Below are 17,965 nucleotides of genomic sequence, written 5' to 3' on the forward strand. Positions count from 1 at the left end.
GATGGCTCCATGACAGTCGCTCCCGACGACAATTGCTCCAGTAGAAAATCTGCACGTTAAGCCAAACATAAAACATAACATCCAAAAGTAAATAGACCCCAAGTTTTACCTTTACATTATCATGGTTATTGTCAACCAATAATTATATTGCTATTATCCTAATTCAAACCCTTTCAGATATTCAGACCGTAGCAAGAGGTGATGTCGTGTTACCGTTCAGAGATCCCGTTTTCCTTTCTCCTCCTGTGCCATGGCTCACGATACACCACGGCCTGGAGCTTACTCTTGCGATTCAGATCATTTAAAGGTATTATTTAACTTTGTGAGCAGCCGATTAAAAAAATTCTCAAACCAAGATGAAACATGTGTACAAGTGCATGTATTAGAACTGATAAACCCTGAAAACAACCATTATTGAGAATGAAAAGCTAAAACTAAGGGGCAAACCCCGATTTTGTAAATAGGCGTCTTATAGACACATAAATAGTACACATAAGTGTAAGGGATGAAATTAAGATGGTGTTTCCGGTCACTTTATATTTCAGTTTTTGAAGCACTATATAATCATTTTCGAACGAAATTTTTTCTGGGCTTCATTTTTGGAACATATCACAGACACAGGTGACAAGTGTGACCTTCTAGCTCAGATTTTTTAAAAGTCAAACCAACGTTAACCAATCACTTTAACTGTTTTTCAATGACGTCAAAATACATGTACGGTAGATAATATAGCGAGGTACCAAGGTGTGAGGTGGAGTTACGGTGGAGGTATTTGAAGACACGAAAAGTTTTAAGAAAAACTTTTTTTCGTAAGACGATAACCACACTTGAGCATTACATGTATTCTGACCGGAAGTTACTTGAGACCATGTAGGGGCGTAAGAAATTGCCATTGTCGGAATGTCTGATGGCATCACCTTCGCGTCTTGCACGAAATGATGAAAGACGAACTGGGTCACGTCTCCTTAACGCCTGGGGATGATAAACAATCATATAATAACAACAGTCAATTATGATCTTCCAACATTGTTGCCTGAATGACTAACTGTCCTACTTTCTATGTAATGTAGGAGGAGAACATATAGGAACAAAAATGATTTACCTTTAAACAAGCTATAATATTATTTACATAACTATTGAATGTATTATAAGCACGATCAACACAAAACAGAGCCATAATAAATTAAACCAAACTGAAACATATTCAAATTAGTGTTGGCCGAAATGCAAGAGAAAATCATCATAGAAATGATGGAATGGATAGGGCGTAAGGTACGAACCTACATCCAATTGCGTTTAATTTTCATGCGTTGAGTTCAGATGCAGTTTCACAGAAAATGCATCAGCTGCAATGAGGATATTTCAATATTTAGTGTTGTACATGTGAATAAACACTACATATAGATGGCGGTCTCCCGAACCGTCTTATCACACATGCCACGGTGCAAACCCATATCAGATAAAATCGACTTCAAAGTTTACTATAATTTTCACACTTAGTTCCGCAGCCTTACAAAATATTCATTGCTTGAAAAATACATGGTTGGAAAGACCAAGACAATTGCTTGACAATGGTATCCTTACTTTTAAACAAAAGCAAGGATCAGATAAAATATCACAAACGAGCTACATGCTTGTAATTTCGGTTTGAGCGGTTTTGATTTGCCCCGTACAAAAAACGTCATAGGGTAATACAACAACCCTGACCGCGATTTCAATGAGCGCGGTCAGTCAAAACGTCGTATCGCTCTGTTACAGTGCATGTTTCCAATTGGATTTGCGCATTTTATTTAAAAAAATGTATAACATCGCCTTGAAAATCCTCTCATAATCCATAAAATAAAATGAATTTCTCTCTACAAAGTTAGTTATAAATAGAGTAGGATTTGTACTTAAATTTTCTGCAAAAATCTCAAAATCGATTTTTCTTTTGACCAAAATTGATTGATACGACGGTTCTAACGACCGCCTACGATAGGATTGAGAAGTATACTTACTCCATCCTTTATGTCCTTGCAGTTCGTTCTTAAAGCAATCATGCAGCAGAGTAAAAATGTGACAAAAAGAACAAATGCTCCTACAGCTAATCCAACCAATCCACCCACGCCCAGCACATTGCCTGCGGAAGTGACCTCTGTAGATGAAATCAACGTTTAACAAATAAAAAAAAAAAATGACAAGCGACAGGAGCGGGGTCGTCAATATCTCAACCAAGAAAAGTCATCATGACTAACGAAGTATATGGTCCTGTTTCATACAACTCTGACTTACATGTAAGAGTAAACAAGTATCAATGAAGATAATACCTGAGAACTAGGTAACATGATCGAGATCATGCAAAGGCCAGTAAAGTTAAATTAACCTTGACAATGTTTTGGGAAATACTACTAGAATCGTCGCTGAATCCACACAACGTGGCACAACGTCCCAGAATCACGTGAAAAGTCAATTTTTAGTTTCTTTTAGTTTTAGTATTCTTTAGTCATGGTCTATCATTTCACCGAAATTTAGAACCCAAGTCTTTCTAATTAATGAGATAATTAAAGTGAAAATCTAAACAAGCCTTATCATCCTGTGTAAAAAATATCCATGAAGTTGCACACAGGTGCGCGCCGTTTCTACGCTCAAAACGACACTTGTATTTGAATCACTGCTACGTCAAGATTTGATGTTCATTCGATATATTTTTATCAAGGAATGCAGCAGTAGAAAGCTGGCTCTTGGTATGTGTATTCTTAATTCTGTTTAACCTCACAATCATATCGCAATGGGCAATTGAAAATGTGGAAATCTTTATTCGTGTTTATCTCAAATAGTGATTACTCGCATCAACTGTCGCGTGTGCCACTTCGTGGATTCTGTGACATCGCCCGAATCCACGAAGTGGCACAACGTCCCAAATCACGTGAAAAGTAAATTGTGAGTATCTTTCTGTTTAAATATTCAATTTTTAGTATCCTTCAGCTTTAGTATGCCTTGGCTATGGTCTATCATTAGACCGAAATTTTAGAACCAAATTCCCTGTAATTAATGAAATAACTAAAGTGAAAAAAACGACACTAGCCTGAAAATCTGTTGTAAAATAACCCCTGAAATGGCACGCACGTGCGCGCCGTTAGATCTACGCACGCTGAATATTTTCCACAAAACGACACTTGTTATGCTTGTGTTTGAATCACTGCTACGTCAAGATTTGATGTTCATTTGATAAAATGTTTACATTGGAAGCATGGGTAAATACCTAGCTAGTGGTATGTGCATTCTTTATTCTGTTGAACCTCACAATCCTATAGCAACTTGCAATTGAAAATGTAAAAATCTTTAATCGCGTTTATCTCGAAAAGTGCCACTCGCGCATCAACGGTCACGTGTGCCAATTCGTGGATTCGGCGACGAAATGTTCAGCTTAACCAAAAACATGTATCATTAGTTATAATTTTGTCTAGAATGTTCTTTCCTCTTGTAGGTTGAGTAACGATTAATGAGTAACAGTTAATGCGTGGATTCATCCTTAAATGCGGTCAGAATTCTAAAATTTGGCAAATTTTGCATTCTGAAATGCAAATTTCCTCGCGCGGTCGCTCCTATCCCTCGCTCAATCTAATCTTTAACAAGATTTGGCTAGGACAAATCCGTACGTTTAGCATATAACCAATGTTATTGGCCTATCCCCTGCTTCATAAGAGAATGGTTTTAATACGTCAATTTATGATTTGTATGACTCTTGAATATAATTATAACTTTGATCATAAACCAATTAAAACATCCATTTGATACACTGGCGTGAATGGGGGGGGGGGTCATAGTATCCGTGCATCTATGTGAAAGAGAGGAATAATTTGTACAAAAAATAGGTAAACTTTATATTTGAAGTTCAGAGTATGTTCAGTTCCTGAGGACATTGACCAAACCAATGCCGTTAATGAAACACACAGGAAAAATAGAACAATATTTCCGAAACACTTTAAAATTTAACCCGTTTAAAAGACGGCTTCAAATCACATTAATTCCATAACAATCCAATAAATATTTCGAATATGAATTTTGCTCCAAATTTAGATTGTTGCATCATCTTCTTTATGATATGACTTTTCCAATCAATATATTGCTATCACCACCCCCCCCCCTTTCCTCCACCACCAGTACTCGCTTCGGATTTACGCCAGTGATAAGAAGCGACGTGCGAAAGGATAATTAGTTGTGTTTCCAGCCATTTTTTTTTTTCACTCATTACAAGTTGAAACTACATTCTTTAACACGAGACACACTTAAGGTGACGTCATTAAACTCTATGATTTTGTATTAGGAGTTATGCATGAACCTGAGAAGTTCGAGCAATTTTATTCCATATTACATATATAAAGCGGCCAAGTTTATTCATTCTCTGCATTTAGTAATCTAAAAAAAATGCGAAGGGCTTGGAAATGACGGATAAAGCATTGGCGGTCTTCACATACATCCTGCAACATAGATTTCACAATACAAAGTTTTTGCTCTGACGTACGGAGGACTCAATAAATCGCTAAATGTATTGAAAAGTCTGCTAAAAGACAATAATTGTACAGCTGTATGGTCTTTGTCGAAAATAGGTGTATCACAAGACCAACAAGGTCTTATTTTTGAAACAGACTAAAAATCGCAAATGTTTTAATATGCTTAAAAATCGTGTCCTGATTCGCCCGTTTTTCGACAATGACTTCTTGGTTGCTCCTAAACATGAAGGGCTTTTGATAAGGCATCTACTCTATTCATAAATCATCCATACGACGCTGTATAAAAAATCCCCCATTAGATTACATCTCACATAACTGCATAAGCAATTAAAGTCCTACATAATACTTCTCTGAGTAACATTTCCCGAAATAATTTATAATATGCATTTAATATTGATAGAGCATGATGGATCTACCTAAAACTGCTATGGTGAACATACAGGTAGCTTTATTTCCAGCGGCATCTTCAGCTGTATATGACAGTGAGGTCATTCCTTCAGGAAAATTGTCAGGATTTGTCCAGGCGTTGGCTTCATTGAATGTCATTGTCACTCTATTAGAATTGTCCGTTACAATTGGTGCAACCCAAGACACCTTAGCGTAATCTCGACCTGTTTCCATGGATACAGACATGGAAGGTGGGCAGTTACGTATAACAGGTTCCTCGTTATCTGTAGAAACAAAAAGAACCAACTATAACACACCCATGATTCTCAAAGATCCAGACCGGACCCAAAAGTGAGATGAACAAATTGCATTCAAATTAACTTCTAAACAGCAATGACAGCTATAATATTTTCGAACGCTTATTAGCAAAGCATTCTGCTTGACAATATTTTGAAATTATCGGGCTGTGCAGTACGTTTCGTGTGCTTTTCATCGGGCTCATGGTCATGGCATCAAGATGAACCAGAAATGATCAGGGGAACGTTTCATCAACGTTTTCGTCCGACAAGTTGTCAGATCTGACAACTTTCCTTGATAACGATTGGCTGAGAGGCACTGTTACCATAGTAACTGTCGGATAAAACAGTACTTGTCGGATAAAACATCCGACAAGTCCTTTCATGAAACGCTCCCCTGATTCGATTAGGTCGTACACATAAAAATATGGGGCGCCAAGACTCAATAAAAAAAATGTCTTACACTTCTGCATACACAAAATTTCTTTTTAATAATAATAATAATAATAGACAGTTCTTGTATAGCGCATAATACACATTATAAATAACGTCTCTATGCGCTTCCAAAGGACTTGGATATTATTACCCTGGCCTTAGCCCCGCAGCCTTTTACAGCGCTGGGGCATTTCAAGGAATAACTTCCTGCCAGGTACCCATTCACCTCACCTGGGTTGAGTGCAGCACAATGTGGATAAATTTCTTGCTGAAGGAAACTACGCCATGGCTGGGATTTGAACCCACGACCCTCTGTTTCAAAGTCCGGAGACTAATCCACTGGGCCACAACGCTCCACATTTATATTTCATTTATAGGAAAGTAATTTTGTCTTGACACAGTGTAACTTCGTACATCAAATTCATTTCGTCCAAAACAAAATGAATTTCGGTGAGACAATATGTAGTTGCGTCCATTAAATCATTTTTATTTGGTACAAAATGACTTTTAATAACAACAAGATTTAATGTTGTATATCGCCTGGCCCGCCAAGCGTCTACCTCACAATTTCATCCAATCCACGCCATTCCGTTCACAAATTCAATTACAACCCTTACGACAACATTTACTCATTACGAAATGTAATTACGTGCACAAACTTTATTTAAAAATGAATGTTATTTAGTACCTACGGAATCTATCTTCGCGTTGCAACGAAATTCTATTCCGGGTACAGAATTATCTTCCGTACCATATGAAATTACTTTCGCTATCTATCAATTATGTAATTTCGAATGGTACAAGATTAATTTTGTCTCGGCGAAATTCATATCATGTGGTTAAAAAATATAGTGCACATAATTACAATACGTAATGACGAAATATTTTTTGTATTAAAGAGTGGTAACAATTTAAGTGGTCGGAATGGCTTGAATTTGACGGAATTTGTACTCGGATACCTAGCGTGCCACTTCGTACTCAAAATTACATTTCGTTAAAGAATAATCGATTCTGTACCATGAGAATTCTATTCCGTGGACGCAATTACATTTCATCGAGACAAAATACATTTCGTGAGGCAAAAAAAATATTTCGTGCAGGAAATTATTCTGCGATATGACGAAATGACTCGTATGAGTAAAATTCATGTTTGTGTAAGAAATGAACGGAATCTTTTCTTAAACATGAGACTTATACTTACGCTGACGTCATTAAACCTACCCTATTTATACATGTATAATATATATATATATATTATATATATATATATATATATATATTTCTGTTTTGTAGGAGACATGCACGAACCTGAGCAGTTCGAGAAATTTATCCCATATTATAGATATAAAGCGGCAAAGATTATGGTACTCTCAATAAGTAATCTAAAAGAAAATGCGAAAGGCTGGGAAATGGCAGATAAAGCATGGAAGGTATTCAAACCCATTCTACATCTTAGATACGTAGTTTTTGCTCTAATACATACGGAAGATTCAACAAAACAGTCAATGTATTGTAATGTCTGTCCAATTACAATGTACAGCTGCGAGGTCTTTGTCAGAAAAGGTGTACCACAAGATAAGCTTCGTCATTATTTACGGAACAGACCGAAAATCGCATATGCGTTGATTCCCACAGTCAATGATACAAAATGGTGTCTTAATTTGCCAATATTTCACACAGACTCTTTTTTTTACATGAAAAGCATTCGATAATATACTTTTTATTATTGAATCATATACGTCGTGTAAAAACATCCCCTACGAGACCCCGGCTCACATAAAAAAATAAGTAATACCTCTCTACATGTAAGCAACATTTCAGGAAATAAAATATACCATACATTTAAAATGGAAAGAATGATGGGTCTACCTATAACTGCTATGGTGAACATGCATGTAGCTGTATTTCCAGCGGCATCTTCAGCTGTATAGGACAGGGAGGTGATTCCTTCAGGAAAGTTGTCAGGATTTGTCCAGGCGTCGGCTTCATTGAATATCAATGTCACTCTATTAGAATTGTCCGTTACAATTGGTGCAATCCAAGACACTGTAGAGTAATATCGACCAGTTTCCATGGATACAGACATGGAAGATGGGCAGTTACGAATAACAGGTTCCTCGTTATCTGTAGAAACAAAATGAACCACCTATAACACCCATGATTCTCAAAGATCCAGACCGGACCCAAAAGTTAAATTAACGATTCGTACAATGTACAATTCGAAAGTTTATGAACTTCTAAACACAAAAATCCAAGCTTCATTCCTTTTACGGCTCAATATAGCTGAGCGTTCTTATTGAGGATATCTCGAAATTATCGGACTGTGCGCGAAGTTTCGTGTGCTTTTCATCGGGCTCATGATCATGACATCAAATTGCACCAGAAATGCTCTGATTCTATTAGTCTGTACACATAAAAATTTGGGGCGCCAATGGTGGAATAAAAAGTTTACGCCATTCCTTACACAACATTTATTTTTATTCATACGAAAGTAATTTTGTCATGACGCAGCGTAATTTCGTACACAAAATTTATTTCGTGTCACACTAATAATAATTTCGGTAAAAGGATATGTAGTTGCGTTCATTATAATGTCTGGGGCCCGTTGCAGAAAGAGTTTCGTTTAAACGCAAATAAAAAAATCAATCGCAAGTCAAAAATACGCGCTGTTGATTGGTTGAAAATGAAGTTGCGCGTGATTTTTTGAGTTGCGTTTGATTGCAACTCTTTCTGCAACGGGCCCCAGGTTCGTGTGGTACAGAATGAGTTTTGCTTCGACAAAATGTAATTTCGGATACAAAATGGCCCGCCAAGGGTCCGCCGCAAATTTTTTCCAATTCACGCCAAGAAGCAAAAATTATTTTATTCTCAAATAGTAATCTAAAAAAAGAGGCGAAGATTTTGGAAATGGCAGATAAAGCATTGACGGCATTCACATACATTCTACAATATAGATTACACAACAAGAATTTTATTACTGAGACATGTGAAGGATTTAAGAAAGCAATGCACGTATTGTCAATAGAGAAAGTACCGCTCTTTGTCGAAAATATTTATTATTTTACCGAAAGAGCAAACTCGTTACATTGTCGGAGCTGACGAACAATATCAAACATATGGCGTTTTCCTTGAGTCAATGATTAAAAATGCTGTCTTGATTCGCCAATTTTCGACAAAGACTTCTTGGTAGTTCTCTGCCACTCCTGCCACATAAACATTTAGAGGCCTATATATTACTTCCCTGAGAAAGATTTCCCAAATTACAATATACATTTAAAATTGACAGAACGTGATGGATCTACCTATAACTGCTATGCTGAACATACAGGTGGCTGTATTTCCAGAATCATCTTCAGCTGTATAAGACAGAGAGGTGATTCCTTCAGGAAAGTTGTCAGGATTTGTCCAGGCGTTGGCTTCATTGAATGTCATTGTCACTCTATTAGAATTGTCGGTTACAATTGGTGCAACCCAAGATACCATACCATAATCCTGACCTGTTTCCATTGAAACAGACATCGAAGGTGGGCAGTAATGTATGACAGGTTCCTCTTTATCTGTAGAAACAAAAAGAACCAACTATAGCACCCATGATTCTTAAAGATGCAGACCTGACTCAAAGGTGAAATTAACGAATCATATACCAATCGAAAGTTTACAAACTTTAATACACAGCAATTCAAGCTTCGTTTATCTTACGGCATAACAGCTGAGCTAGTCCGGCAGCCAAACCCTGATTTGGGGGGTAAGGTTGCATTGGAGTGTCATATTTTTTTTTTTAACTGATTTTGACTGGTGAGACCTTCAATTTGAAGAATCTACATGCTGGAGCTCTGTCAGCATTGAGCAATTTGAGATATTCGCGAAAATCCAAAATGGCTGCTGGCAGCCATCTTGGATTTTCTGTTTACTCACTTTAGCATAATAAAATGCTTAAAAACTTGGGAGTTAAAGATTTCAGGGGGCGGAGAATCCAAATCTGAAGTTATTTTGAGGAAAAAACCATGCATTGATGTCAAAATATACTGATAGCGGCCATTTTTTTCAAGATGGCCGCCATATAACATGCATTATATTGTTTATTTCCTGTATAGGATATAGAATTTTCAAAACACGGAATATACTGGTTTTAGGGGATGGAGAGTCCAAATTTGAGGTTTATTTGGGAATATAATCATGCTTCGATGTCGAAATATACAAATACCGTCCATTTTCCAAGATGGCCGCCATATACGTACATAACTTATATTGTTTGTTTCCTGCATATGATTCCTATAGAATTTTCAAAACATGGAATATACTGGTTTTAGGGGATAGAGAGTCCAAATCTGAGGTTTATTTGGGGATATAACCATGCTTCGATGTCGAAATATACAAGTAGCGGTCATTTTCCAAGATGGCCGCCATATGCGTACATAAATTATATTGTTTTTTTCCTGTATAGGGTACCTAGAATTTTCAAAACATGGAATATACTGATTTTAGGGGATGGAGAGTCCAAATCTAAGATTTGTTTGGGGATATGACCATGCTTTGATGTCGAAACATACTTGTAAATATTCCTCAACGCCATTCTGGGCAAGGAGATTTTTTTACTTAACTGCTCCCAATGTGTATTTATGATTCAGCTAAAGAAGCGCTAAGGTTCTGTCAGGAGGCCCCACTTTGAGATCTGTTGACCACCGGCCTTATGACATTGCACCACTCTTTTCCATGGTATGCCAACCTCATACTTCTTTTTCCTGGATAACACTCTGTAGGTCTCATCTTGATGCAGGTGTCACCTTAAGTTGTCTGTCTTTGCTGGCCATTCAGCAGCGGGGTCGATATCCCAGGACTTCAGATTTTCCACCGGCTGAGAGACATCATGTTAGGGGCTGTGTGGTGCTTGCTTCCTCTGTCTGTGCTCATTACATAGTTCCTCAATTAACAAAGAAGTTCGAGAGGTAAAGATATCTTGCCTACATAAAGGAATCAGTTGAGTGCTAGATATGGTAAGCCGTTGTGTTTAGGCTACTGTCTGGAAAAGAGCTACAGGAGAAGGCTTCATACTCTTCATAGTGCAATACAGCGTGATGGTACCAAGTAATTGACTAGATAATACAGTTTTGGCATTTATCATTATAAAAATATTCTGGTATTGAAAGTCCTAAGAAATAATTCAGGGCTGCAGTCGATAGGAATCATTGTTGCTGATATGATGATGCCATACGTGAACTGACTAGACTAGAGCTTTCAATTGGCTCATTGCTAGTGGCAAAATCAGAGATGTTTTCAGTGGTCCCATAAATGGAGAATAATATCGAAACATGATTTTCCCTTTTTTATATTCTCAAATGAAGACAGTCAGTTGTTTCAAACATTTTCTTTCAGCATACAATTCTAATCCTGTTTCGACAACAGTGTCAGTGCAATGCATATATAATATTTAACTGTAAAGTTGCAGTGATATGCAAAGTAATCAAGCATTTGAAACTAATTTATTTTACAGCAAATTTGGCAATGTGTTAATCACTTCAGGAGATTAAATGATTGTTTTGTGAAGGTCAAGCCATTACTTCAGAAGAAGATAAACATCCCACCCTTTCCCATATACTTTAGGTTACTCTAAGATATCTTTTGGAGTAATTATATTATATTGCATCATCACAGTGATATGTAAAAACCATACAATCATCAAAATAGTCATTCAAGAGATATAATTTGGAAATGATTCAGATGATTAATATGCCTCATCATACACATACATGTAGCGATAACAACTAAGATATCCTACTTTTTGCACTTAATCTTGATATTTCAATTACTGCCTCATTCAATTGATGAAGTCTAAATATTGTTCAAAGAAAAAAGAAAATGACTGATAAATAAGGTATCTGCTTGTATATAATTACGGTAGGCCTACTGTAATATTTGTTCTATGGTGGCCATCTTCTTCATCTATTTGTATATTTTGACATCAACTCATGGTCCTATCCTCAAAATAACCACATATTTTTACTCTCTGGCCCCTAAAACCATTATATTCCATGTTTTGAAAATTCTAGGTTCGTAAGTAAACGAAATAGTGCATATTCCAAGGCGGCAATCTTGGAAAATGGCCGCTATATTTTGAGAGCAAAACATGATCACATTCCTTGAAAACCATCAGCAGAGCTGCCAGGTACATGTAGTTCTGATTTTCCGTATTTAGTACTAAAAATAGAAAAGAATACTGATGGTTTCATGCAAAATACTGATTTCTTAAGTTTCAGTTGATGTGTTGTCCAGTGGTATTCCAGTGAATATACTAATTTCCTCACCAAAATACTGATTTTCAGCCTTGAAAATACTGAAATGATCTTGTTCAGGTTGGCAGCTCTGCATCAGGTTTGGATTTTCCATCCCCCGAAATCTTCATATTCCAAGGCTTGAAAATTGCACGTAAGCTAAAGTAAGTGAACAACATAATGCATGTTCTATGGCAGCCATCTTGGAAAATGGCCGCTATTTGTATGTTTCGACACCAAAGCATGGTGATATCCCCAAACAAACCTCAGATTTGGACTCTCCATCCCCTAAAACCATTATATTCCATGTTTTGAAAATTCTAGGTACCCTATACAGGAAATAAACGATATAATGCATGTTATATGGCGGCCATCTTGGAAAATGACCGCTACTTGTATATTTCGACATCGAAGCATGGTTATGTCCTCAAATAAACCTCAGATTTTGGACTCTCCATCTCCTAAAACCAGTATATTCCATGTTTTGAAAATTATAAGTACCCTATACAGGAAATAAACAATATAATACATGTTATATGGCGGCCATCTTGGAAAATGGCCGCTATCTGTATCTTTTGACATCAATGCATGGTTTTTTCCCCAAAATAACTTCAGATTTGGATTCTCCGCCCCCTAAAACCTGTAAATCGCAAGTTTCTAAACTTCTAGGTATGCTAAAGTGAGTAAACAGAATATCCAAGATGGCTGCCGGCGGCCATTTTGGATTTTCGCGTATATCTCAAATTGCTCAATGCTGACAGAGCTCCAGCATGTAGATTCTTCAAATAGAAGGTCTCACCAGTCAAAATCAGTTAAAAAATAAACTATGACATTCCAATGCAACCTTACCCCCCTTGGCTGCCGGACTAAGCATTCTGCCTCAGAATATCTCGAAATTATCGGGCTGTGCACTATAAGTTTCGTATACTTTTCTTCGGGCTCAAGATCGTGGCATCAACTTACACAAGAAACGTTCTGATTCGATTAGTTTGTACACATAAAAAATCTGGGGCGCCAAGTGTGTAATAAAAAAAATTCAGTCTAACTTTAGTCTAAATCGCACCATTTCGTATACAAAAGTTGTGTTTTACTCATACGAAAGTAATTTTGTTATGACGCAGTGTAATTTCGTACACAAAATGAATTTCGGTGAGACGGTATGTAGTTGCGTCCATTTCATTAATTTCATATGGTACAAAATAAGTTTTGTTTCAACAACATGTAATTTAGTATACGAAATGGCACGGCACGTGTCCGCCGTACAATTCCGTTCAAAAATTGTAACCACCCTTACGACAATTTTTTTGGCATTACGCAATATAATTATGTACATGAAATTTAGTTCCTACCATAAGTCTTTCCCGTGTACAAAAAATATAAATATATTCCATACCACAGGAGGTTTATTTCTTTGGCGCGATCAATTAAGTATGTAAGTTCGTACATGAAATCAATTCCATATGGTACGAGATTAATTTTGTCTCGACGAAATTCATATCATGCGGTAAAAAAAATAATTGTGTACATAATTACATTGCGTACTGATATTTTATAGTAAGGGTGGTAGTAAGTTTTGTCTACAAAATGGCGTGAATTATAGGTAATTTTAATCGGACACTTGACGTGTGAGTTCGTGCACTAAATTAAATTTCGTTAAGGCAAAATTAATTTCGTGCCTTACGAAATAAATTTTGTGAACGCAATTACATTTTGTCGCACTAAATTCATTTCTGGTGGCACAATATAATTTTCGTGTACAAAATTATACTGCCTCATGACGAAATGACGTTTGTATGAGTAAAAAAAAATGTGTACGGAATGCACGGACTGCATAAAAGTACATTCCTTCATATGCCAATCTGGCCATATTTGTCACATGTTACAAAGTTGAAACTACAAGCTGTATGCATTATACACATTTTCGCTGACGTTAACAAAGCTACGATATTGTATTTGTAATGAAGACATGCATGAACCTGAGGAGTTCGAGCAATTTGTCCACATTGCATTTATAAAGCGGCCAAAATTATTTTTTCTCTCAATAAGTAATCTTACAGAAAATGCTAAAGGCCCTATCTCACCAACGGAGACGTCGCCGCGACAGTCTCCAACTTATCAGTCGCTGCAGTCGCGGAGACAAAAATGGCTTGCGCTCTCACCAAGGAGACGTCTCGATGGAACGTTTGAAAGATCATACACCTGACTTGGAGCAGGAGGAGGGATATCAGCACGCGTTCAGTCACGTGGTTTCTGAAGTGGGTCAAACAGTGTGAAGAAGTGTCGCGGAGACGTCTCCGCAATGTATTATAATTTTTTTTGGTCTCCAGCAGGTCTTCGCGATGTCTCTGAGACGTCTCTGAGACATCGCGGAGACATCGCGGCGACGTCTCAGCAGTCGCGGATATCATTAGTCTCCGAGACGTCGCAGCAACTGATGGAGACTTCTCGGAGACTAGAAACAGTCTCCAAAAATATTAAACATGTTTAATCTTCTTGCGACTCCTCGGAGACTCTGTAATTTTCATGAGACGTCTCAGAGATGTCGCGGAGACGTCTCTGCAACTAGCAAAATTTGTAGTCGCGAACTAGTTTCAAGCCCAGTGAGATACCCCTTAAGGGAATGAAAATGGCAGATAAAGCGTTGACGGTATTCACATACACTCTACAGTATGAATTTAACAATAGGTAATTTTTGCTCTGAGGCGTACGGAGGATTCAACAAAACAATAAATGTGTTTAATCCTTGAAGAGTGGTCCACCTGCAATGTTTGTAAGTAGACAATGTACAGCTGGGAAGTTTTTGTCGAAAATAAGTGTACCGCAAGAGCAAGCTGGTCACTATTTTCTTAGAACAGACAAAAATCGCAAATATGTTGTTTACCCAGGTTCAATGATTATTATTTTTTCTTGATTCGTCAATTTTCGACAAAGACTTCTTGGTTGTTTCTTGACATGAAGAGAATACGACAATAATTATCTACTCTCTTCGTTAATCATCCATAGGTCTCTGTGTAAAATATCCCTACTAGACTCCTGCTCACATAACCAATTAAAGGCCTATTTCCCAAAGTAATTTACAATATACATTTAAAAAAGAAAGAACATGATAAATCTACCTAAAACTGATATGGTGAACAAGCAAGTCGCTTTATTTCCAGCGGCATCTTCAGCTGTATAGGACAGGGAGGTGATTCCTTCAGGAAAGTTGTCAGGATTTGTCCAGGTGTTGGCTTCATTGAATGTCAATGTCACGCTATTAGAATTGTCAGTTACACTTGGTGCAATCCAAGACACCGTAGCGTAATCTCGACCCGTTTCCATGGATACAGACATCGAAGGTGGGCAGCCATTTATAGCAGGTTCCTCATCATCTGTTAAACAAAATCAACAAATTATAACACCCGTTAATCATGCATGTATATATCCAGACCAGACTTAAAAGTAAATTTAGTAGATCATAAGGGCTTATAAGCAAACTCCCATCATTTGTTGTTTTAGAGATAATCATACACACAATGAAAAGTGTGTTAAATTGTGCCGTGTAACGTCAGTTACCGTGAAAATGCTCATATACCTATCGAAAGTTTATAAGCTTGTAAACACAGCAATGCAAACTTCATATATGTTTAGGCTTAACAACCATGACAACGGAGCATTCTTCTTGGGAATATCTCGAAATTATTGGGCTGTGCACTTAAGTTACGTACGCTTTTATCGAGCTCAAGATAATGGCATCAACTTACACCAGAAACGTTCTGATTCGATTAGTTTGTACACATAACAGGATATGGGGCACCAAGTGTGTAAAAAAATCAGTCTAATTTGCACCATTTCGTACACAAAGTTTGCTTTCACTCATACGAAAGTAATTTTGTTTGACGCAGTGTAATTTCGTACATACAATTCATTTATACCTATACATAACATCTAGAAATAAATCGTAAACAAACCTCCATTTTAGTTGCATACGTTACCGAGTTTCCGTAGTTGATTTTCATCAATCGCAACACTTTATAAGAAAAAACAATATGGAATCCTAATTCAAGGTATTTACCTATAACGGATATAGTGAACGAGCAAGTTGCTCTATTCCCTGATGGGTCTTCGGCTGTGTAAGAAAGAGGGGTGAGCCCGATGGGGAACAAGCCAGAATTACTCCAGGTGTGTTCCTCGTTAAAAGTCAGTGTAACATCATTTGAATTATCAGTTGCGTTTGGTGCATTCCACGACACTGTAGCATACATTGTCCCATCCTCCGTGGGTACAGTCATGGATGGCGGGCAACCAGTAATAACCGGATCCTCAGTGTCTGGGGAGAAATTATGTTGTGTTGATTATCATCCAAACTATTACATGCATGTAACGATAACAAGGATAGTTCCCTAAGACAACGAGGATGATTATGATGATAATAGTTACAACGGCAACACAAATAACCATTATCTGCATAACATGCAGAAAAAAGCAATATCTGATTTTAATTATATATCAACAAATTAATTGGACTTACATGTATATTTATCATGCTCATGACACACACTAAACACGACCTGATACTACACGATTTATTGTTACAGATCTCATTTTGTAAAAAAACAAATCGGCATTACTCCTATGTGTTTAAGATCGCAGGCTCGATCTGTAATGAAAAAATAAGTCAGAAAAAATATAATTTCCTCCTATTAAAGCCTCTTTATTTACTATCTATTATTCACAACAGTCTGCATTTGCATATTAATGATATGAGTCAGAAAGAAGAGGATCGAGGGAATTTGAATTCCATTTCATCGTAATTCAGCCGTAAATCAGAATAGCCTGGTGGTAAAGTCGCTGCCCGAAAAGCAGTAGATAGCAGGTTCGAATCCAACTGGTTCCATTTTTTTTTCTGACTTATGATTTTCATTACAGATCGAGGATGCGATCTTAAACACATAGGAGTAATGCCGACAATTTGTTTACGAGTTATAATTCCCTCCTATTAAAGCCTCTGTATTTACTAAATTTCATTTAGCATTCATTTTTTACGGTCCAAGAAAAAGAACGACTTTATTTGAACTTTCACCACAAGATCGTGATTTCGATTTGCTTCAAGACATCTGGTCGGAATAAAGTTCAAATCAGCTTCTTGTAGCAGCCGACGATGCCGTCATAACGATTTGGATTTTAAATTGATACCTTACATGGAAGCTCGGTTGGGTTGTTTTTTTTTTGCATGTACCGTATACGCGTATTCGAGATCTGAGGAAACTTCAGTGATAATGTCATGCTACTTTGTTTTCATATTTTATGAATATTTTTTTTATTAAACATTTTACCATAAAGCTATTTATACAGCGCGTCCCAGAAAAGAATATGTCCCTCTGACACTAGGCTGAATTCATTGAAAATTATGAAGGTATTCTTCATGAAATGTACAGGATTAGAAGGTTATTTCATATTCGGAACTCTATACAAATTTAATCGGTCTCGCTTAAGTGGTTTTGAATGCAGGATATGTTACGTAGCAGTGGTGCATTTCAGTCTATTCCAAGTTTGCAACATTGCTGTATTTCCCAATTGTTCTTAGCATGTTAATCGCCATTTCTACATCCGGATCTGAGCAGAATAGTATTACGTTTTGGAATTAATTTAGCCGTATATCAGAGGGACTTTGTTTGGGGACGCACTGTATATCACTTTATACAATTTTTCTAAGCTCTGCATACTGCTACCACGGCTTTAGTTGGCACCTAGATACCCTGACCAGTTTGCATTAAAGAAAATTGTTCCTACCGGACACTATTTTCCTGCACCTAGTTGGAGAGTGGCACATGCCATAACCGCCTTTCTAAAGGATGCAAATGCCACGGCGGGGTTCGAACCCTTAACGTTTTGGTTCAAGGACTGGAGAATTACCCACCGGACCACAAGCCTCTGCCTTATACCTCTCCTTAATGTTGCATTAATCGTTTATTAGTTTTTTTTTAATAACATTTGAAAGGAAGTAGAGAGGGTAATTAATCATAGTCTTTGATTGCTAGTTTAGCGGTCCATATTAACATCTGTACATTTCAGATATTCCCCCCCCCCCCAATAATGGCATACA

The 17,965-nt window shown here is 37.1% G+C and overlaps 1 protein-coding gene across 1 annotated transcript in view; it reads right to left on the minus strand.

Moving 5' to 3' along the window:
• Window positions 1–636: 636 nt before the first annotated feature.
• Window positions 637–17,965, minus strand: part of LOC121417720 — a 33,906-nt gene continuing 16,577 nt past the window's right edge. Inside the window, exons 9-15 of the mRNA XM_041611454.1 lie at window positions 15,935–16,189; window positions 14,997–15,251; window positions 8,914–9,168; window positions 7,481–7,735; window positions 4,910–5,164; window positions 1,998–2,134; window positions 637–972 (exon numbers count right to left, since the gene is read on the minus strand). Of these exons, the coding sequence (XP_041467388.1) occupies window positions 835–972; window positions 1,998–2,134; window positions 4,910–5,164; window positions 7,481–7,735; window positions 8,914–9,168; window positions 14,997–15,251; window positions 15,935–16,189 (1,550 nt within the window). The 3' untranslated portion in view covers window positions 637–834. The remainder of the gene's footprint in view (window positions 973–1,997; window positions 2,135–4,909; window positions 5,165–7,480; window positions 7,736–8,913; window positions 9,169–14,996; window positions 15,252–15,934; window positions 16,190–17,965) is intronic.

Source organism: Lytechinus variegatus, chromosome 6 (genome assembly GCF_018143015.1).
Source record: "Lytechinus variegatus isolate NC3 chromosome 6, Lvar_3.0, whole genome shotgun sequence".
NCBI classification, from domain to species: Eukaryota; Metazoa; Echinodermata; class Echinoidea; order Temnopleuroida; family Toxopneustidae; genus Lytechinus; species Lytechinus variegatus.